Source organism: Pseudophryne corroboree, chromosome 6 (genome assembly GCF_028390025.1).
Source record: "Pseudophryne corroboree isolate aPseCor3 chromosome 6, aPseCor3.hap2, whole genome shotgun sequence".
NCBI classification, from domain to species: Eukaryota; Metazoa; Chordata; class Amphibia; order Anura; family Myobatrachidae; genus Pseudophryne; species Pseudophryne corroboree.
This window is the reverse complement of record NC_086449.1, coordinates 166,533,221-166,555,710: the sequence shown is the minus strand read 5'-3', so window position 1 is coordinate 166,555,710 and position 22,490 is coordinate 166,533,221. Positions and strand designations below refer to the sequence as shown.

At 42.9% G+C, this 22,490-nt stretch overlaps 1 protein-coding gene and 1 pseudogene across 1 annotated transcript in view; both read right to left on the bottom strand.

The window, feature by feature from the left end:
- TIA1 (TIA1 cytotoxic granule associated RNA binding protein) overlaps positions 1-22,490 on the bottom strand; it is a 250,165-nt gene that overhangs the window by 170,087 nt on the left and 57,588 nt on the right. The window contains exon 2 of the mRNA XM_063932088.1: positions 6,415-6,584. Coding sequence (XP_063788158.1) covers positions 6,415-6,584 — 170 coding nt within the window. The remainder of the gene's footprint in view (positions 1-6,414; positions 6,585-22,490) is intronic.
- On the bottom strand, positions 11,079-11,198 carry LOC134936981 (5S ribosomal RNA; annotated as a pseudogene).

The window sequence follows — 22,490 nt, the reverse complement described above, 5'->3', positions numbered from 1 at the left end:
CTCAGATGGGTCTGAAATTAAAGGTCTTGAGATACGACAATGGTGGAGAGTATGACAACAAAGTGTTAGCCACATTCCTTAAAAAATATGGCATAAAGCAACAACTAACAATTGCCTACACACCGGAACAAAATGGCGTGAGCGAACGAGCAACCCGCACAATTGTTGAGAGAGCACGGACTATGTTTAGTGACGCTGCCCTGGAAAAAAAGATTTTAGGCAAAAGCAGTATCTACTGCAGTATACCTAAAAAATTGTGCACCTACAGTAGCTGTAAAACGCCACTGGAGGCGTGGTCCAATAAAAAGCCAAGTGTCAGTCATCTTCGTGTCTTTGGGAGCAAAGCTTTTGCACATATACCTAAGGAGATAAGGAGAAAGTTAGATCCAAAATCCATAGAATGTATTATGCTCGGATACTGTGAAGAAAGCAAAGGATACAGACTTTGGGATATTACAAACAAACGTCTTCTTAAATCCAGAGATGTAGTGTTCCATGAAATAGCGCCACTAACTGGGGCAGTGGAGCAAGAAGAAAAACAACATGTATTATTGGATGCACAGGCAGCAGAAAGCATGTCTGAAACTGAGAATATTAATGTAGACAACCAATCAGGAAACAGGAGTTCCATGAAGAGCAACAAAGGTGTTCCAGCCAAGAAATACAGCCAAGGAATATCAGAATCAGCTTTATTGGCCAGGTGTACTCACGTACACTAGGATTTTTTCTTTGCGGTACAATGTATCGCCAAGTAGCAACATGAAGGGGGAATACATAGCATAAGAAGGGGGAAAAACGTAGCATACATTACAAACATTACACGTATGAGTTCATACTGCACATTGCAACTGTACAATAGACTCAACATATTAGACATATTATATATGTTAGACTTTTAATATATTGTTTAGCTGTTGGACAGCTTATGGGAAGAAGCTTTTAATGGATCTGATCGACTTTGCGGGAATGGACCTGTAGCGTCTGCCTGATGGAAGCAGTTCAAATAGTTTGTGACCTGGGTGCTGCATATCTGCTATGATTTTCTCCGCTCGCTTCCTGACCCTTGGCTGGTATAATTACTGGACAGGAGGGAGGTCAGCCCCAACAATCTTTTCAGCTGTCCTCACCACCCTTTGCAGCCTCCGTCTGTCACTCTCATTGGCAGCTCCATACCAGACTGTGATCGTGGAACATAACTTACTGTGAACCCCAAAACATACAGGAAGCAAAGTCAAGCAGTGATTGGACAGAGTGGAAGTCAGCAATTGATATAGATCTGTCAGCACTGGATGATAACAGTACCTGGACTGTAGTTGATAGGCCAAGCAACCGTAAAATGATCAACAAGTGGGTCTTCTGCAAGAAGTTAAATGAAGATGGGACAATTGCTCATTACAAAGCCCACATTGTTGCCAAGGGATATACCCAAAGGTCCAGAATCGATTACGGAGAGATCTACTCACCTGTCGCAAGGTACAGCACTTTAAGGTTAGTGGTTGCTATTGCTCGACTACATGATTTACTGTTATACCACCTAGATTTTGAGTCTGCATTTCTGAATTAAGAGTTAGTTGAGGAGATTTATATGGAACCACCTGAACATTATGACGAGAGCATATTCCAAGCAGAAAAAGTCTGCCTTTTAATGAAGTCGTTATATGGCCTTAAGCAAAGTGGTCGTTTTTGGTATGTGAAGTTGGATGATGTGTTGTTAGAAATTAATTTAGGGGGTAATTCAAACTTAGCAGCAAATTTGTTAGCAGTTGGGCAAAACCATGTGCACTGCAGGGGGGGCAGATATAACATGTGCAGAGAGAGTTAGGTTTGGGTGGGGTGTGTTCAAACTGAAATCTAAATTGCAGTGTAAAAATAAAGCAGGCAGTATTTACTCTGCACAGAAACAAAATAACCCACCCACATCTAACTCTCTCCACAAATGTTATATCTGCCAAACCTGCAGTGGACATAGTTTTGCCCAACTGCTAACAAATTTGCTGCTACGATCACGTCTGAATTATCCCCTTTGTTAGGTCAGAGACTGATCACTGCCTATATCACAAGACTATAGATGAAAAGTTTTTCATCATAGCTGTATACGTAGATTATCTACTACTGGCAGGCCAAGAGAAACACATCACTGACATAAAACACCAGCTAAAGCAAAGGTTGAAGTCAAAGGAAGCACTCTGTATAAAAGAGACTTTGGGGTATATTTACTAAGATTTGTAATTGTCAGGATTTGGAGGGAGATTAAACATGAATGACATCGGTAGTGTGAATTTGCAACTTTTTTTTTTTTTTACGACTCATTTACTAATCTGTCATATTCTGAATTTTCGTTTTTTCCGATGCCAATGTCAATCGTAATTTCGGGCAGTGTTTTACAGGAGTGATTAGTAAAACACTGCCAGACTTAACACAATGAATCCCGGCCGGATCTGTGAGATCCGTGCAGGGTTTTACTGTGTATATTATGTTAAGTGTGTAAAGTGTTAAAAAAAAATAAAAAAATTGCGTGGGCCCCCCCCCCCCCCCCCCCCCCCCCTCCTAAGCATAACCAGCCTCGGGCTCTTTGAGCCGGTCCTGGTTGTAAAAATACGGGGAAAAAACTGACTGGGGATCCCCCATATTTAAACAACCAGCACCGGGCTCTGCACCTGGTCCTGGTGCAAAAAATATGGGGGACAAAAAATGTAGGGGTCCCCGTGATTTTTAACACCAGCACCAGGCTCCATTAGCCAGAGAGATAATGCCACAGCCGGGGGACACTTTTATATTGGTCCCTGCGGCCCTGGCATTAAATCACCAACTAGTCACCCCTGGCCGGTGTACCCTGGAGGAGTGGGGACCCCTTAAATCAAGGGGTCCCCCCCTCCAGCCACCCAAGGGCCAGGGGTGAAGCCCGATTTTACCTCCCCCATCCGGGGGCGGTGGATGGGAGGCTGATAGCCTTTTGTGTAAAAAAAGAATATTGTTTTTTGTAGCAGAACTACAAGTCCCAGCAAGCTTCCCCCGCAAGCTGGTACTTGGAGAACCACAAGTACCAGTTTGCGGGGTAAAACGGGCCCGCTGGTACCTGTAGTTCTACTACAAAATAATACCCAAATAAAAACAAAACACAGACATCGTGAAAGTATAATATTATTAGGCGCAGAGTCTGGTGCTGGTTGTTTAAATATGGTGGGACCCCTGTCAATTTCCCCCCCGTATTTTTACAACCAGGACCGGCTCAAAGAGCCCGAGGCTGGTTATGCTTAGGATGGGGGACCCCACGCAATTTTTTTTTCTGATTTTAACTCTTTCACACCCCTTCTCACTGATAAACATGCATGGATCTCACTGATCCGTGCATGCCTATCAGAATACGGTAAAAAAAAGCAGGTCTATTTGAAAACTGCTTTTTTTTACAATTTGTATTTTTTCACAGCAGTGTTTGGCTATTGCCGGCAGTGATTGTGAATACGAATTTTTAGTAAATTACCGAGTTTTATAAAATAACAGGCGTGTTTGACCGATGGTGTATTCATTCGTATTTTTTTTCTTTGCCTTCTAAAAAAATATGATTGCCCTCATCACTGCTGAGATTTGAGTTTAGTAAATTCCTGAGATGACACTTTGAAGAAAAAACTCAAAATCGGTCAAAATCGGGAGCTTAGTAAATATACTCCTTTGTGTGAATTAAGTCTTCTTTATCACAGTGAGACCATCAACATTGCATGTGATAACATAGAAGCAATAGATTTCTTCTAGCACCAAGCATTATGGACGGTCTAAGCATATTGCCATAAGACAATACTTCATTAGTGAATTAGTGGAGAATAAGTCCATCAATGTTGAATATGTGGCAAGTGAGGACAGTGTTGCCGACATGTTAACAAAGGGACTATCATCACGCCTGCTAAATGTGTTCTTAAAAGAATGTGGACTAGAATATATTTGATGTTGATTTGTTCTTACGATATTCTGCTTCATAACCATGTTTTCAGTTACAGGTATGACTTTATTGACGTTTTTATAAAATGTCATGTTCTTTTATATGTGACCGAAGACAGTCCTGAGCGAGGGGGGGTGGTGGTGTTGGAGTATAGTGGACTCAGTACCTTGTCTCCTATGTATATATTACACTGGGTGCGCTTCCTCTAGTGTTTACAGTGGAGAGGGAGAGACAGTTCCTCCTGTAGCGTGTGTCACACTGCCTGAGCGGGACAGAGAGCAGTGGGCGGTGTGTGTTCCTTCCAGGGAGTCAACCTTCAAAGTTATTCATTTTCATTTTAGCGCTGCTATCTTATCTGTGTATTTTTCCTTGTGGTTTTGGGTGTGACTACCCCAATTTATAGCAGCAGCATTAGAAACGCAACATCCAATAAGCGCCTGAATCTTTTTTACCTTGGTAGAAAACAATTTGCTCTTCCAGGGAGTCAGTCTGCATGGATGTGCAGCCTTCCATCTCATACTGTCAGAGTCACTACCTTACCACAGCCGCATGACGTATAGCGATAAATACCGCACTTTCACTGTACCAGCTTGTTATATATATATGAGTGAGTTACTGCTACTGCAGAACATCTTCCGCATTAACAAGTGTCCTTGTATGTTAATAAACCAGCGTTCTGGTTAACTATCAATTGTGTGGATTAACATCACTATCAAACACCGCAACACTCTGCCAACAAAACCGGCATGTCAATGATTATACAATCCAATATCACGTGCCATTCACAGTAACTAGCATAGTTGACCAGAGGAGAGGCGGCACTCCGAAATTCCAATATTCATACAGGTTGAGTATCCCTTATCCAAAATGACTGGGACCAGAAGTATTTTGGATATCGGATTTTTCCGTATTTTGGAATAAGTGCATACCATGATGAGATTTCATGGCGATGGGACTCAAGTCTAAGCACAGAATGCATGTATGTTTCATATACACCTTATACACACAGCCTGAAGGTCATTGTAGCCAATATTTTTAAAAACTTTGTGCATTAACCACTTGCCTGGCATGGTCGCATCAGATGCGACCATGCCTGCAAGTGCTCTATCTGACCTGGTCGCACAGGATGCGACCAGTAAGATAGAGAGTGTTAGCAACGTCAGGGAAGATAAACTTCCCTCCGCTGCTGCTGGCTGAGGGACCGGAAGGTCCCTATGCCTCCCTGCACTCTCCCCCTGTGTCTGCCGTGCTGCCGATCACTGCTGATCGGTCAGAACGGCAGGATCCACCCGCTCCAGCGGCTGCAGACAATGGCAGCCACTGGGGAGAGTAAATTAATCCTCCCAAGCCACCCCCTGACCCCCCCTGCATATCTGCAGGCTGTCCCGGCTTTCAAAATGAAAGCCGCGATAGTCGCAATGTTCCCGATGTTCCGATGGTCGCGATGTTCACGATCGATGTTTGAAAAATATTTAATATATATATTTGTTTCCTTTTTTTTTAAACTAAAATCATTTGGGATAGGGTTAAAGTCATGTTCTTCACTTAATTCACTCATAAAAAAACCCGACAATTTCGGAGCGGTTTTCGGCGAAATAAATCGTCAGTTAACTGGTTAAACAAGGTATCCGGTCAGATGGTCGACAATGTTAAGGTCGACACTCATTAGATCGACCAGTATTGGTCGACATTGACATGGTCGACATGGACAAATGGCCGAGACATGGAAATGGTCGACACATGAAAAGGTCGACATGAGTTTTGACATTTTTTTATTTTTTGGAACTTTTTCAAACTTTACGATCCACGTGGACTACGATTGGGAATGGTAACCTTGCCCGAAGCGCTAGCCATGTGAGGGGACGCGGTGCACTAATTGGGGTTTTACTTTATGCAGAAAACAACATAAAAAAAGCAAAAAAAAAGCATGTCGACCTTTTCATGTGTCGACTTATCACGTGTCGACCATTTTCATGTGTCGACCATTAGTTCATGTCGACCATGTCAATGTTGACCAATAGTCGTCGACCTAATGAGTGTTGACCTTAACATTGTTGACCATTCATACCGTAACCATTAAACAAAGTGTGTGTGCATTCACACAATTAATTTATGTTTCATATACACCTTATACACACAGCTGAAGGTCATTTAATACAATATTTTTTAATAACTTTGTGTATTAAACAATGTTTGTGTACATTGAGCCATCAGAAAACAAAGGTTTCATTATCTCAGTCTCACTCAAGAAATTCTGTATTTCGGAATATTTGGATATGGGATACTCAACCTGTAGTTGTATTGAAAATACATATATCAGCAGGCAGTTAGTACAGCTGTTAGCATGTATAAGCACATGTTCATGACCGACGTTTCGGGGACTGGCATACCCCATTATCAAGGTCCATATGCAGAAAAACAGCACATTGCTTTGTAAACATCAAGCAACAGGATAAACAAGTGTGCAAGTAGGTTCTTACCTTTCAAAGGGTTTCTCACCAGGTAGTTGCCTTTGGGCCAGGTAAAAGTGCTGGGGCAGGGCTGCTGACAGGTCCCGGTGGCGCGGCTGCGTGACGTCATTCCGGATCCCACGGTTGCCAAGCAACACCTTGGTTGCAGGAAGAACTGTCTTCCCCGACCCTGAGGCAACCTAGTGTAAAGTAAAGTGTATTAAATACATTAGATGGTAATTCATAGACGAATGCTACGCAATTTGTGCATAATTCAGTCATTATTTGTACACAGTTATACAATGGATGAAATTAATGAGTAAATACCCACTCTATGTAAAATATGCACTGTATAAAGGGAAATATAATCAATCAAGATATAATCAATGAAAATAATAGTGCACGTAACATTAAGCGGTCTATTTACTAAGCCTTGGACGGAGATAAAGTACCAACCAATCAGCTCCTGTTATTTTTCAAACATTGCCTCTGACATGGCAGTTAGGAGCTTTTTGGCTGTACTTTATCTCCAACCAAGGCTTAGTAAATAGACCCCTAAGACTGATGTTTGATCTAATGTAAGGTCAAAGCTCGTCGGTGTCATCAACTTTATTTAATATTAGTGTCAATAATCGAAAACAAGGGGATAAATGATGCTTAAGGACCAGGGGATGAATAGTCAAGTTGCATGGAAAGCAATCTCTAAGTGTAGGTAGTCAGTCATTGTTAATGTCCTATGTTAAAGCCACACGAGCATTCAATCAAAAACACTCCAGCTAAATTTTCATTAAGGCCATAGGGGTGTAATACTGTATTGAGGTGGTAAATCCACTGTGCCTCCTTTCTTAATAGTTGGCGATCTCTGTCCCCTCCTCTTATTAATGGTGGCACACGATCAATAATGATGTGTTTAAGAGCCGACAGTGGATGTCCTTTCTCTAACAAATGTCTGGCTACTGGCTGGTCCGCTTTTTTGTTTTTTAAAGCAGCCTTGATTGATGATCGATGTAATGACATTCGTTCCCTCAGGATGTGAGTGGTCTTGCCTACGTAGTATAAGCCACAAGTGCAAATGATCACATAGACCGTGTGTCGTATCGTCTATCTTTTACCATGGTGAGGATGTTTGAAGGAAGGTCCCGTGAGAATATGGCAGCAGGTCGTACATTTAGGACATTTATAACACCTTGGAGGTTTTGTAAGGAAGTGATTAGATGTCTGCCCACAAGTATCAAAATCTGTGATGTCTGTGTGGACTGTCATATCACATATATAACGTCCCCTGGTGAAGCAGGTCATGGGGCATTTGTCCCAAAAGCACGTCAGGTCTTTGTCCGTTGATATGATAGGCCAGGGGGCACACGTTGCTCTCTGTACAACTGAGCTAGCAGTTGAGAAGTGTAATTTCCAGGGAATTGACTGTTGTTGTTGTTGTTGTTGTTGTCTTAATTTGGGGCACATGAGGTCCTCTTGCTTGAGTGTTTGTACCTTACGTTTTTGATCCTGTAACATTTTCAGGTCATATCCCCTCACCACAAATTTGTCAATTATCCTATTCAATTCCGTGCTCAGCTGTGTTGGATCACTGACAATTCGGGCCACACGTAGCATCTGTGACCTTGGAAGTCCTTTCTTCAAAGGTTTGGGGTAATGACTTGACACCAAAAATAATGTGTTCCGATCTGTTGTTTCAGTGTAGACATCGGTATTGATGACTCCATTCTTCAAGGTAATTTGGACATCAAGATAGTTTAATGTGTCTTCGCTGTATTGGTAAGTGAATTTACTTGGCTAGTTCCTTGCATTCACTCGTTCCATCAATTGTAGAAACAACTCCTTACCACCTGACTATAGCACGCAGAGGTCATCAATATACCGTGTATACATGAGTATATGTTGCTGAAATATAGGATCATGAAAAACATGTTATGTTCTTCTTGGAACATGTATACGTTGGCGTAACTGGGCGCTACGTTGGTACCCATAGCTAGTGGCATAAGTTCATCGTAGTAGTCCGGAGGCAAGATACAGTCTGGTGCCCACCCACCCCCTGGTAGTCGGGGAGAAGTGCCATATGGTGGGCGGCCCTGGCAGTGCCCGCTGGGGAAGTTGTTACAGCCATATACAGAGACACAGACCCCCTCTCCCCCACGCACATACACAGCTGTCCCCACTCACTCAGATCCCCCCACACAGCTAACCCTCAAACAGCTCTCCCTCATAATATAGCTCTCCCCACACTCTCAGATACCATCACACAGTTCACCCAGCTAATATAGGTCTCCCCACACACTCAGATCTCCCCACACAGAGACCCCCCATCAGATATCTGTCCCTTCCTCACAGACAACCCCTACTCACGGCTTCCCCCACTAACTCAGGTACCGTCTTCTCATACACTGATCCCCACGGACCCCACCTCCTCACACACAGACACAACACTCCCTAAGCAGGTCTTTCTCCCCTATAAATACAAAAAATACATACACTGTGCTGCAGACACATACAGACTAGCCCTCCTTCCCTTCCCAGCCCCATGCTTTCCTTCCTCTAAGCTGTCTCCACTAATCACTGATCATCTGCTGACAGTTATGCACATGGAGCGATCACTGCTGCTACGCTGATAGGAAGGGGGATAGACAAAGTGGGAGCCGCGAGCGCTGCTCTGTCCACACTACGCTCCCTGTCGATTGCTCTTGCTCTGTACTTCATCCTCATCAGGTGATCCGCCCCCTGCTCCCTCCCACTGGACAGCCGCACGGGGTCCCCGACAGACAGGTTATCCGGACTCACTGGAGCAATGGAGGAGGTGCCCCCTCAGGGCTCGTAGCTTGGAGGCAACCAACGTCATTGTCTCTGGTTCTTCCGCCACTGCCCTTAGCACACCCTGTGAGTTGTTTAAAACATGGAAACTACTTTCTGTATAATGGCAATTTTTTTTTAAACAACTCACGGGGTGTGCTAAGGGCAGTGGCGGAAGTACCAGAGACAATGACGTTGGTTGCCTCCAAGCTACGAGCCCTGAGGGGGCAGAAGTTGCATTAAATATAAATAGTCCTTATCCAGGTCAGACATCTCTTGTGTTCTATAAAATTCTTCCATTGCTTGCACTCCTTTAGTGTGGGATTGACGCATATAAATTACTTACATCTATATATATCTATATCTATCTATCTATCTATCTATCTATATATATATATATATATATATATATATATATATATGAATATGGATAGGTAGGGTTCTGGCGACCACTGGTGTTTATATATAAAAATATTTAGAGTACTAAACTACAATTTTAAAAGGACATGGTAAAAAAGCCTTTGTTTTGTAAAACAGTTAAAACAATTTATTTGTCAAAAATACATAAGAACACTGATTTAAAGCAATTACTATTTTTTAAAACATATAACTACATATATGACATGAAGTGGTAAAAAGGTGTATATACGTAAAAAATTGGATATATGTTAAAAAAGTATATATAAAAGCTTCCTTAAGACATAAAAAGAGTAAAAAAGATTAAAGCTATTGAAAATAGCTTAACTTAAGATGGAGGGTCATACAGGATATCCCAACGCGTTTCGTCAGTCTGACTTCATCAAGGGGTAGTGATCAAGTGTGCAGGACAGACTTATATACCTACTGAAAAGGGGTTACTAGTTATGACATCACTTCCTGTCAATTAACAATGTATAGGTATATAGTAACCATAATTTTTATAAATGACAAAAAATAATGATGGAGCAGTGCTAGTAAATTAGGGAGAGGCATCCCATAACACTTATTTTAGAAAACGAGCTTTAAAAGTCCTTTAGAACTGTATAGTAGAGAGTTCTTATTAATTTCCCGCACTTCGGCCACACTTCCTGTATCGGCGGCTGTGAAGTGCGCATGCGCGAATGCCCCACTTCCGGTTTCGCGTCCAGGCGAACGGCTGTGTTCAGCGCTTAGTGCCCCATTTCCGTCCTTATAGTTCAGTAGACCATGCCCCACTTCCGGGGTGCGTCCGCAGCGTCATATGACGCTTCTTCCTTTTTGTCCTTACAGGCATAACATCTAGGGAGTTCAGGGCATTGTCGGCGGCCATTTTAGCGGAGTCCGTGCATGCAGACATGGACGCTCGGTACAATTTATATGCTCGGTTTCATAGAAGAAATGAGATAAAATAAAGTGCAATCAGTGTCATTTCGCAAAGAATCATCCTTATTCTTCACTAAGATAAATTTACTACAAATGGAGCATAAAAATAAACTATGTGCCTTTTCTTTTTGTAAGATATGGCTATTAGTACATTAGGCAATTGAATTTTATTACTAGAAGATAGGTACTTAAAAATAGCAACTTATGGGCGGTGTTTATAGAAAAAGGAGGTCGGTGAAAACGAAGTAGGGATTTAATAAGCTATAGAGTATTAATATTGACAAATACGAGAACTGCAAGGTTAATATAATATTTTCAGGTGTTACTCATCTCAGTGTAGTGGTATATTTAGGGATGAGCTAAGTGAAACAACCGTGAACTATGTTATACGTGATAACGTGTGCGCATATAGATACATACATATATTCACAAACCACAGACGTACGCACATAATCACACCCGTTTGTGCCTCAGTGTGTGCCCACTAGGCTAAGTAGCCATGTGTATGTATACGTGAGCTCTGTTCTGACATAGTATTGTTCAATGCCTATTTTTTACAGTACTTTAGCTTCCCAGGTGGTCTCCCCCTTGGTACTACTAAAGCCCAACACTGCTTAGCTTCCAAAATCGGACGGGTTTGGGCGTGGAGCCAGTGTGGTATGACTGTATCTATTGGCTTTAAACAAAATACTCATTTTGGTGTCAAACATTTTTTATTGAGCTATATATTAATACTTAGGTGCATATATACATACTCAGTGCGATCAAAGTGAGTGAGGATAAATGAAAAAGATACATGTTTTGAGGAATTCTTCATAGAAATGGGGCAATTTCATAACCCTCGTTGAATCCTGCCGGGTGCGTCGTGTTGAGCTGATAGATCCAAAACATTTCTCGTTGAGATAGTTTGTTCGCCAGATCTCCACCTCTTTCACCAATCTGTACGTGTTCAATGGCTTTGAAGGTTAAGTCTTCTGGGTTTGATTTGTGTTCCAAGATGAAATGTCTGTAAATGAGGTGAGTGTCAATCTTGTTTTTGATGCTCCTAACATGTTCTTGAATTCTCAATTTAAGCGGCCTCTTGGTTTTCCCCACGTACTTCTTCTTGCACGTGCATTCCAATAAGTATATGACAGAGCTACTGTTACAGTTCAGAAATTCCTTTATTTTAAATTCTTGAATATTCCCTGAGTCATAAAATGTTTTTCTATTTGGATTCAGGAACTTGCAGATATTGCATCGTCCACATTTGAATGCTCCTATGCATTTAAAAAATGTTTGATTGGTACTCTCCTTAGTAGTATCACGTAGCATGCTGGGTGCAAGACGGTCTTTGAGATTCTTGGACTTGCGGAAGACTATCTGTGTTGTCAAAGTCGAAAAATATCACGCTACACGTTGCCATATATTCACCCCATGCGCTTGCCCGCTGCACGTGCACATTCTCTCCCGTGCGTGCGGATACTCGCAGCTGCGTGATGGCGCCTCCTCGGCCATGCGCTCGAGCGCGTGGTATGTGCATTTACGGTAGAGTTTGGGTGCGTCTAGCGGGCGACTCAATCGTTAAATAATAAATCCAAATAGTATGTTTTATAGGTAATGTTCCCCTTAATAATAACTGTAAGTCTGTTTATTGTAACTGGTCGCTGGACAGAGGAATTCCTCTTTGCATGATTCGAAGGGTCAGACAGGGTTTGAGCAGTGGTGTTTGGTACCTAACTAAAGAATATTTTATTAGGAACAATCCGGTGCTGGTTAGGTAAAGATTAATCGCTCCTGCGTATAGTTATGTCTATTAGTAGTTTCTGGACATTTACTATATTTGCGGTTCATTATCCATGCGGCGGGAATTCTGAGATTCCCTCCCACCTGAGCAGTTTGATATAGTCACAGCCCACCTGTTCAAACTAACCTATGACCTCTTGTTATGATGCGGAGAGACATTCCTGTGTCCAATGAACAATAAGATTGTAGGGCCCTTTGTAGTACACTGTATGTTGTGTATATAAGGGTCACTGTCCCCAGACCGGCCAGTACTCTCTCTCATCAACATTTATCTCTGATAATTGGAGGACTGGATCCGGTTGCGCTAGCGAGTGTTCCCCGTATGGTATGTTTCTCTGTGGCCACTTTGTTACCTGTTTAATGTAATCCATTCATTCTTAGTCTATGTATTTGTGTTTGCGATCGTTCGCTGTTGTATATATTTTTGTTTAGTTATTCTGTTAGTTATTAATGTTAGCCTGTAGTGTATAAGCTGTTATTGTATTTTTTTTTCTTTTACTTACTTACATCGTTTAGGAAAGGTGTTGGAACCTTAGCAAGGAGTGTGTTTCACCATTTGTTGTTAAGGGTTACTGAGCATCTCAATCGCTCAAACAGCTAGCTTACAGACCAAGGTTAAACAGTATTATATCATTGCAGTATCTCAACACTAAGAATTACAGTATAAGCATACTCTGTGTAAGGTTTAAAAGGTTATTATCTGTGTGTACGCTCGCTGTGTGTATTCCGTACTCACAGCGCAGCGTGTGTACGTAACTTGCGTACCACGTGCGAGGTCTTTGTACGCAAATAGCGTGCGAAGTGCGTAGCACGTGCACGAGGGATAGCGGCCATTACGGCTTCACGATATTAGTAAATAGCTTGTGTTCTACGGTAAATAATCAGCTTTATCAATTGGGGCCTCGTCCGTCTTCCACATATCCACACTGGTGAACAGACTTTATCTGTCAGCAAAGGGTGGGAACGCAGTATCCTTTCGTATCTGTATTGGTGGTGAGGGATACAGTGGTGCTGACTAGATAAGCGTCTGTTACGCTACGCTGTAGGAGTGCTGGGGTGGAATCCGGAACCGGAAGGTAGGAAGGTAAGAACAATACGCTATTATCTTTTAAAACTGTTTATTTCTGTTTTGCGTACGCACACACGCACGCACGCACACACCTGCATTGTTGCATCTCACTCTCTTGTTGCCATTAGAATCGATTATTAGAGACGTGCTGAGGAAATCTGGTGCTATTTAGTTGAGATTATAAAGGATAATTTTTAAGGGAATAATTGTAAAGGACACGCACACAGCATAGCAAATACTGTGTGGTGTACGGTAAGCGATTACAGTTGAACATCGTTTACATTTATAGAAGCGTGTTAGTTGCGTTGCTGTGGGCATATCTGGACTTTGTGCATACGTGTCTCGGGCAACGTGCGAGATTACGTACGCAACACAAAGGCATACGCACGTGGCGTGTTTACGCAACGGAGCGTACGGATACGCCCACCGAGACTCAAATCACACGATAACATTGTTTTAGTGGGGGCGGTATAGTATAGCCACCTGATAATAGCACAGGTTTGTTCAGTTTCCAAAAAGCTTAGTTAAAAGAGAACCTTTTTCTATTGCAAAACCCAGGGATTGGACTACTGCCTGTATGAAAGGAATTTCTGTACAGAAAGATTAGAGTGTATATGAGTGAGTAGGAGTGAGTGTGGAAATAAAGGTATTATTTTGTGAACCCAGAAATCGGGATCCCGTCGGAGACCACATCAGGTGAGTGGACACTTGGTGGCGTGGGACTGGCTTGCCCGCGTTAACATTATACAAGGTAAAAGGAGCAAGTAATATCCGCAGACAAAAGGACTGCGAAGGTTTAAGCGCAGCCCCGGGGGTTTTGCGTAGTACCCATATAGACACAAGGTGAGCTCCGGCTGAAGGTTTCGCAGCCTAAACAACCGATTCCGTTGGTCGTACAGCGTATAAATATTAAGTTACTTATGTGCAGTGCGACTGGACCGCACGTAATTGTGTGCATTAGTTTGTTACCTTGATACCCATTAAAATTTACTGTGGGATCATAAACGCTATTTGTACATTCTAACGTGATTTGTGTAGGTTTTTGTTATTTTAAGGGAGTTTCGCTGTTCACTCAGGAAATCTCCAACAACCAATACTTACTGGGGAGGGTAGCATACTCCCACACGCCCCAGTAAATAGAGGTTACAAAAAGATCCCGCGAATTGGGTACGTCCAGTGGTGGGCACATTGCTGGAACTCGTATTGGCCAATTGGGGCGTAAAGTGAGTGAAGGCAGTAGTTGAACTTTCACCGTCGCCTTACCGCGGGCAACTTGGTTTGTTTTGTAAGAATTCGCTGAGACAGCAATATCAGCAAACGATGGGGGCCAGTTGTTCAAAGAAGGGATGTCCAACAAGGGTTCACGTTGGTATTTGTTGGCCCAAAAGGTCAGCACGGTATATAATGTGTGAAAAATACGGATCACACACACAGGTATTTTGCAAAGAATGGGAACGAATGACAGAGGATGATGGGGAGCAGTTTCCCCGGGTAGGCAGTCTGAACCCTGAGGTATTGCAGAATCTAAGAAAAAGGATAGGTCTAATAAAATCTGCAAAGCAGAGGATTAGACATTATGATTGTTTACAGGTATGGCAACAGGAAAGTGAAATACAACAGGAATTAGCTCAGAAAGCAAATTCAAATCCTGGTAGGAGTCTGATAGCAACGGCACCACCACCGTATATAGTAGGGGAAAAAGTGGCTGCAGAGAATGACATGCGGGTGTACGATAAGGGTGGACTTAACCAATGTAGTAGTGATAAGAATAAAATTAAAGTTAATGCAAATGTTGGTACTAACGCTAACCCATGCAAGTTGTATCCCATTTTAAACTTCCCCCAGGAACACGACCAGGAAGATGAGCCCACTACGATTTCAGCTCTCTCTCTAGCGGCCACCATAAACGATACTTCAGTGGGTACCGCCCAACCAGTAAGAGTGATATCAAAGGCCCATAGTTCAGGGACAGGTGAGGTTGTATCTAGAGGTAAGTACGGCACTGTACAATATGCTGAAACTGTTGCACCACACACTGTAGAATCAACCCAGAGTGAAGTAATTAATCTTAATCCGGTTAGAGTGATAGCGGTCCCCAATGGGAAGACCGACACAAATGGGGTCACACCCATCAGGAATATTGCAATGCACTGTCCCTGGTCCCGAGCAGAATTAAGAACAATTTTGTCTGAATTTCCTGATCCCAGAAAAGATTTAGCCGCATGTCAGAGGTTCATTAAGGACCTGGGTAACTCCACTGAACCTAACAACAAAGATTGGCGGACACTACTGAGGGCATGTCTGCCCTCTAGTATTGACCCTGTGAAATTTATAGCTGACTGTAAATTAGATGAAGAGGTACCCCTTACGGATGAGTATAATCAAGATAATGTAACCAGAATCAATCTGCAGCTGGGAATATACTTCCCAGCTGTGGTAAAATGGAACAAAATTTTCTCCATCAAACAAACGGAAGGAGAAACAGCCTCTGACTATTTCCACCGGGCACTGGAGGAAATGGCTAAATATACTGGGATCGTGGACATTGAGGCAAATATACACCATAGAGAGGTAGCGGTGTCCGTCTTGATGGACGGTTTAAAGGAGGTATTAAGGAATAGGGTACAAACCACTCAACCTAACTGGAGAGGTATGTCGGTGGCCGCCTTAAGAGAGACTGCTGTTGGGCACGACAGGAACATCACAAGACGCAGGGAGTCACAGAGTGATAAACTGATGGCTATAAGTATCCAAGCCCTTACAACAAGGCCGCCTCAGTCTAAATCTCAGACCCCTGGTGGTAAGCCGTATATGGTAAAATGTTACAATTGTAACAGGGAAGGTCATTTTGCACGTAACTGCACCAGTAACCCACACAATGCATATAAAAACCCTAGACAACGACATGACATACGAGATTGGGATCAAGGACCGCAGAGACGGAGTTATGAGCCACACGCAGGGGAAACAAGAAGGTATCCCCCAAGAAGAGACTGGCAAGTCTCTGATAGTTCCCGTTTACCCCCTTCACAGGTAATAGCTGCCAGTGCGATGCAGGGAGGTCACCACGCACCATAGGGGTGGGGCCACACCTGTAATCTGCAGCCAGTAAAATTAATTGCGAGCCTTGGAAGTGAACCCGAGGTCACAATTGATGTAGCTGGTAAATCTCTACATTTCCTTGTAGATACGGGGGCGGCCAAGTCAGTGATAAATTCGACCGTGGCATGAGAACCACTGGTAAAACAATTCCAGCCATGGGAGTAACAGGAGTAGTGCGACAATACCCTTTGAGCAAACCAGCAGAGATTACGATTAGAGATGAGCGGGTTCGGTTTCTCGGAAACCGAACCCCCCCGAACTTCAGCCTTTTTACACGGGTCCGAGGCAGACTCGGATCTTCCCGCCTTGCTCGGCTAACCCGAGCGCGCCCGAACGTCATCATCCCGCTGTCGGATTCTCGCGAGGCTCGTATTCTATCGCGAGACTCGGATTCTATATAAGGAGCTGCGCGTCGCCGCCATTTTCACACGTGCATTGAGATTGATAGGGAGAGGACGTGGCTGGCGTCCTCTCCGTTTAGAGTAGACTAGAGAGTAGAGAGTAGAGACACTTGATTTACTAATTTTGGGGAGCATATTAGGACGGAGTACTACTTGCTGATAGTGTGACCAGTGACCACCAGTTTAATTAATCCGTTCTCTGCCTGAAAAAAAACGATACACAGTGTGACACAGTCACATACCATATCTGTGCTCAGCCTCAGTGTGCCCTCAGTGTGCTGCATCATCTATGTAATACTGTATATCTGACTGTGCTGAGTGCTCACTGCTCACACAGCTTAATTGTGGGGGAGACTGGGGAGCAGTTATAGCAGGAGTACATATTTTAACAGTGCACACTTTTGCTGCCAGAGTGCCACTGCCAGTGCCAGTGTGACTGACCAGTGACCACTACTACTTGCTGATAGTGTGACCAGTGACCACCAGTTTAATTAATCCGTTCTCTGCCTGAAAAAAAACGATACACAGTGTGACACAGTCACATACCATATCTGTGCTCAGCCTCAGTGTGCCCTCAGTGTGCTGCATCATCTATGTAATACTGTATATCTGACTGTGCTGAGTGCTCACTGCTCACACAGCTTAATTGTGGGGGAGACTGGGGAGCAGTTATAGCAGGAGTACATATTTTAACAGTGCACACTTTTGCTGCCAGAGTGCCACTGCCAGTGCCAGTGTGACTGACCAGTGACCACTGACCACCAGTATATTGTGATTGTCTGCCTGAAAAAGTTAAACACTCGTCGTGTGGTGTTTTTATTCTATAAACGCATTCTGCTGACAGTGTCCAGCAGGTCCGTCATTATATAATATATACCTGTCCGGCTGCAGTAGTGATATATATATATATATATATATATTTTTTTTTATATCATTATCATCCAGTCTATATTAGCAGCAGACGCAGTACGGTAGTCCACGGCTGTAGCTACCTCTGTGTCGGCAGTCGCTAGTCCATCCATAATTGTATACCACCTACCTGTGGTGTTTTTTTTTTCTATCTTCTTGATACTACTAGTAGCTTACTTTAGGAGTCTGCAGTGCTGAGCTGACAGTGTCCAGCAGGTCCGTCATTATATAATATATACCTGTCCGGCTGCAGTAGTGATATATATATATATTTTTTATATCATTATCATCCAGTCTATATTAGCAGCAGACGCAGTACGGTAGTCCACGGCTGTAGCTACCTCTGTGTCGGCAGTCGCTCGTCCATCCATAATTGTATACCACCTACCCGTGGTGTTTTTTTTTTTTCTATCTTCTTGATACTAGTAGCTTACTTTAGGAGTCTGCAGTGCTGAGCTGACAGTGTCCAGCAGGTCCGTCATTATATAATATATACCTGTCCTGCTGCAGTAGTGATATATATATATATTTTTTATATCATTATCATCCAGTCTATATTAGCAGCAGACGCAGTATGGTAGTCCACGGCTGTAGCTACCTCTGTGTCGGCAGTCGCTAGTCCATCCATAATTGTATACCACCTACCTGTGGTGTTTTTTTTTTTCCTATCTTCTTGATACTACTAGTAGCTTACTTTAGGAGTCTGCAGTGCTGAGCTGACAGTGTCCAGCAGGTCCGTCATTATATAATATATACCTGTCCGGCTGCAGTAGTGATATATATATTTTTTATATCATTATCATCCAGTCTATATTAGCAGCAGACGCAGTACGGTAGTCCACGGCTGTAGCTACCTCTGTGTCGGCAGTCGCTAGTCCATCCATAATTGTATACCACCTACCTGTGGTGTTTTTTTTTTCTATCTTCTTGATACTACTAGTAGCTTACTTTAGGAGTCTGCAGTGCTGAGCTGACAGTGTCCAGCAGGTCCGTCATTATATAATATATACCTGTCCGGCTGCAGTAGTGATATATATATATATTTTTTATATCATTATCATCCAGTCTATATTAGCAGCAGACGCAGTACGGTAGTCCACGGCTGTAGCTACCTCTGTGTCGGCAGTCGCTCGTCCATCCATAATTGTATACCACCTACCCGTGGTGTTTTTTTTTTTTCTATCTTCTTGATACTAGTAGCTTACTTTAGGAGTCTGCAGTGCTGAGCTGACAGTGTCCAGCAGGTCCGTCATTATATAATATATACCTGTCCTGCTGCAGTAGTGATATATATATATTTTTTTTATATCATTATCATCCAGTCTATATTAGCAGCAGACGCAGTATGGTAGTCCACGGCTGTAGCTACCTCTGTGTCGGCAGTCGCTAGTCCATCCATAATTGTATACCACCTACCTGTGGTGTTTTTTTTTTTCCTATCTTCTTGATACTACTAGTAGCTTACTTTAGGAGTCTGCAGTGCTGAGCTGACAGTGTCCAGCAGGTCCGTCATTATATAATATATACCTGTCCGGCTGCAGTAGTGATATATATATTTTTTATATCATTATCATCCAGTCTATATTAGCAGCAGACGCAGTACGGTAGTCCACGGCTGTAGCTACCTCTGTGTCGGCAGTCGCTAGTCCATCCATAATTGTATACCACCTACCTGTGGTGTTTTTTTTTTCTATCTTCTTGATACTACTAGTAGCTTACTTTAGGAGTCTGCAGTGCTGAGCTGACAGTGTCCAGCAGGTCCGTCATTATATAATATATACCTGTCCGGCTGCAGTAGTGATATATATATATATTTTTTATATCATTATCATCCAGTCTATATTAGCAGCAGACGCAGTACGGTAGTCCACGGCTGTAGCTACCTCTGTGTCGGCAGTCGCTCGTCCATCCATAATTGTATACCACCTACCCGTGGTGTTTTTTTTTTTTCTATCTTCTTGATACTAGTAGCTTACTTTAGGAGTCTGCAGTGCTGAGCTGACAGTGTCCAGCAGGTCCGTCATTATATAATATATACCTGTCCTGCTGCAGTAGTGATATATATATATTTTTTTTATATCATTATCATCCAGTCTATATTAGCAGCAGACGCAGTATGGTAGTCCACGGCTGTAGCTACCTCTGTGTCGGCAGTCGCTAGTCCATCCATAATTGTATACCACCTACCTGTGGTGTTTTTTTTTTTCCTATCTTCTTGATACTACTAGTAGCTTACTTTAGGAGTCTGCAGTGCTGAGCTGACAGTGTCCAGCAGGTCCGTCATTATATAATATATACCTGTCCGGCTGCAGTAGTGATATATATATTTTTTATATCATTATCATCCAGTCTATATTAGCAGCAGACGCAGTACGGTAGTCCACGGCTGTAGCTACCTCTGTGTCGGCAGTCGCTAGTCCATCCATAATTGTATACCACCTACCTGTGGTGTTTTTTTTTCTTCTATCTTCTTGATACTACTAGTAGCTTACTTTAGGAGTCTGCAGTGCTGAGCTGACAGTGTCCAGCAGGTCCGTCATTATATAATATATACCTGTCCGGCTGCAGTAGTGATATATATATATATTTTTTATATCATTATCATCCAGTCTATATTAGCAGCAGACGCAGTACGGTAGTCCACGGCTGTAGCTACCTCTGTGTCGGCAGTCGCTAGTCCATCCATAATTGTATACCACCTACCTGTGGTGTTTTTTTTTTCTATCTTCTTGATACTACTAGTAGCTTACTTTAGGAGTCTGCAGTGCTGAGCTGACAGTGTCCAGCAGGTCCGTCATTATATAATATATACCTGTCCGGCTGCAGTAGTGATATATATATATATTTTTTATATCATTATCATCCAGTCTATATTAGCAGCAGACGCAGTACGGTAGTCCACGGCTGTAGCTACCTCTGTGTCGGCAGTCGCTCGTCCATCCATAATTGTATACCACCTACCCGTGGTGTTTTTTTTTTTCCCTATCTTCTTGATACTAGTAGCTTACTTTAGGAGTCTGCAGTGCTGAGCTGACAGTGTCCAGCAGGTCCGTCATTATATAATATATACCTGTCCTGCTGCAGTAGTGATATATATATATTTTTTTTATATCATTATCATCCAGTCTATATTAGCAGCAGACGCAGTACGGTAGTCCACGGCTGTAGCTACCTCTGTGTCGGCAGTCGCTAGTCCATCCATAATTGTATACCACCTACCTGTGGTGTTTTTTTTTTTTTCCTATCTTCTTGATACTACTAGTAGCTTACTTTAGGAGTCTGCAGTGCTGAGCTGACAGTGTCCAGCAGGTCCGTCATTATATAATATATACCTGTCCGGCTGCAGTAGTGATATATATATATATTTTTTATATCATTATCATCCAGTCTATATTAGCAGCAGACGCAGTACGGTAGTCCACGGCTGTAGCTACCTCTGTGTCGGTAGTCGCTAGTCCATCCATAATTGTATACCACCTACCTGTGGTGTTTTTTTTTTTTCTATCTTCTTGATACTACTAGTAGCTTACTTTAGGAGTCTGCAGTGCTGAGCTGACAGTGTCCAGCAGGTCCGTCATTATATAATATATACCTGTCCGGCTGCAGTAGTGATATATATATATATTTTTTATATCATTATCATCCAGTCTATATTAGCAGCAGACGCAGTACGGTAGTCCACGGCTGTAGCTACCTCTGTGTCGGCAGTCGCTAGTCCATCCATAATTGTATACCACCTACCTGTGGTGTTTTTTTTTTTCTATCTTCTTGATACTACTAGTAGCTTACTTTAGGAGTCTGCAGTGCTGAGCTGACAGTGTCCAGCAGGTCCGTCATTATATAATATATACCTGTCCGGCTGCAGTAGTGATATATATATATATTTTTTATATCATTATCATCCAGTCTATATTAGCAGCAGACGCAGTACGGTAGTCCACGGCTGTAGCTACCTCTGTGTCGGCAGTCGCTCGTCAATCCATAAGTATACTAGTATCCATCCATCTCCATTGTTTACCTGAGGTGCCTTTTAGTTGTGCCTATTAAAATATGGAGAACAAAAATGTTGAGGTTCCAAAAATAGGGAAAGATCAAGATCGACTTCCACCTCGTGCTGAAGCTGCTGCCACTAGTCATGGCCGAGACGATGAAATGCCAGCAACGTCGTCTGCCAAGGCCGATGCCCAATGTCATAGTACAGAGCATGTAAAATCCAAAACACCAAATATCAGTAAAAAAAGGACTCAAAAATCTAAAATAAAATTGTCGGAGGAGAAGCGTAAACTTGCCAATATGCCATTTACCACACGGAGTGGCAAGGAACGGCTGAGGCCCTGGCCTATGTTCATGGCTAGTGGTTCAGCTTCACATGAGGATGGAAGCACTCAGCCTCTCGCTAGAAAAATGAAAAGACTCAAGCTGGCAAAAGCACAGCAAAGAACTGTGCGTTCTTCGAAATCACAAATCCACAAGGAGAGTCCAATTGTGTCGTTTGCGATGCCTGACCTTCCCAACACTGGACGTGAAGAGCATGCGCCTTCCACCATTTGCACGCCCCCTGCAAGTGCTGGAAGGAGCACCCGCAGTCCAGTTCCTGATAGTCAGATTGAAGATGTCAGTGTTGAAGTACACCAGGATGAGGAGGATATGGGTGTTGCTGGCGCTGGGGAGGAAATTGACCAGGAGGATTCTGATGG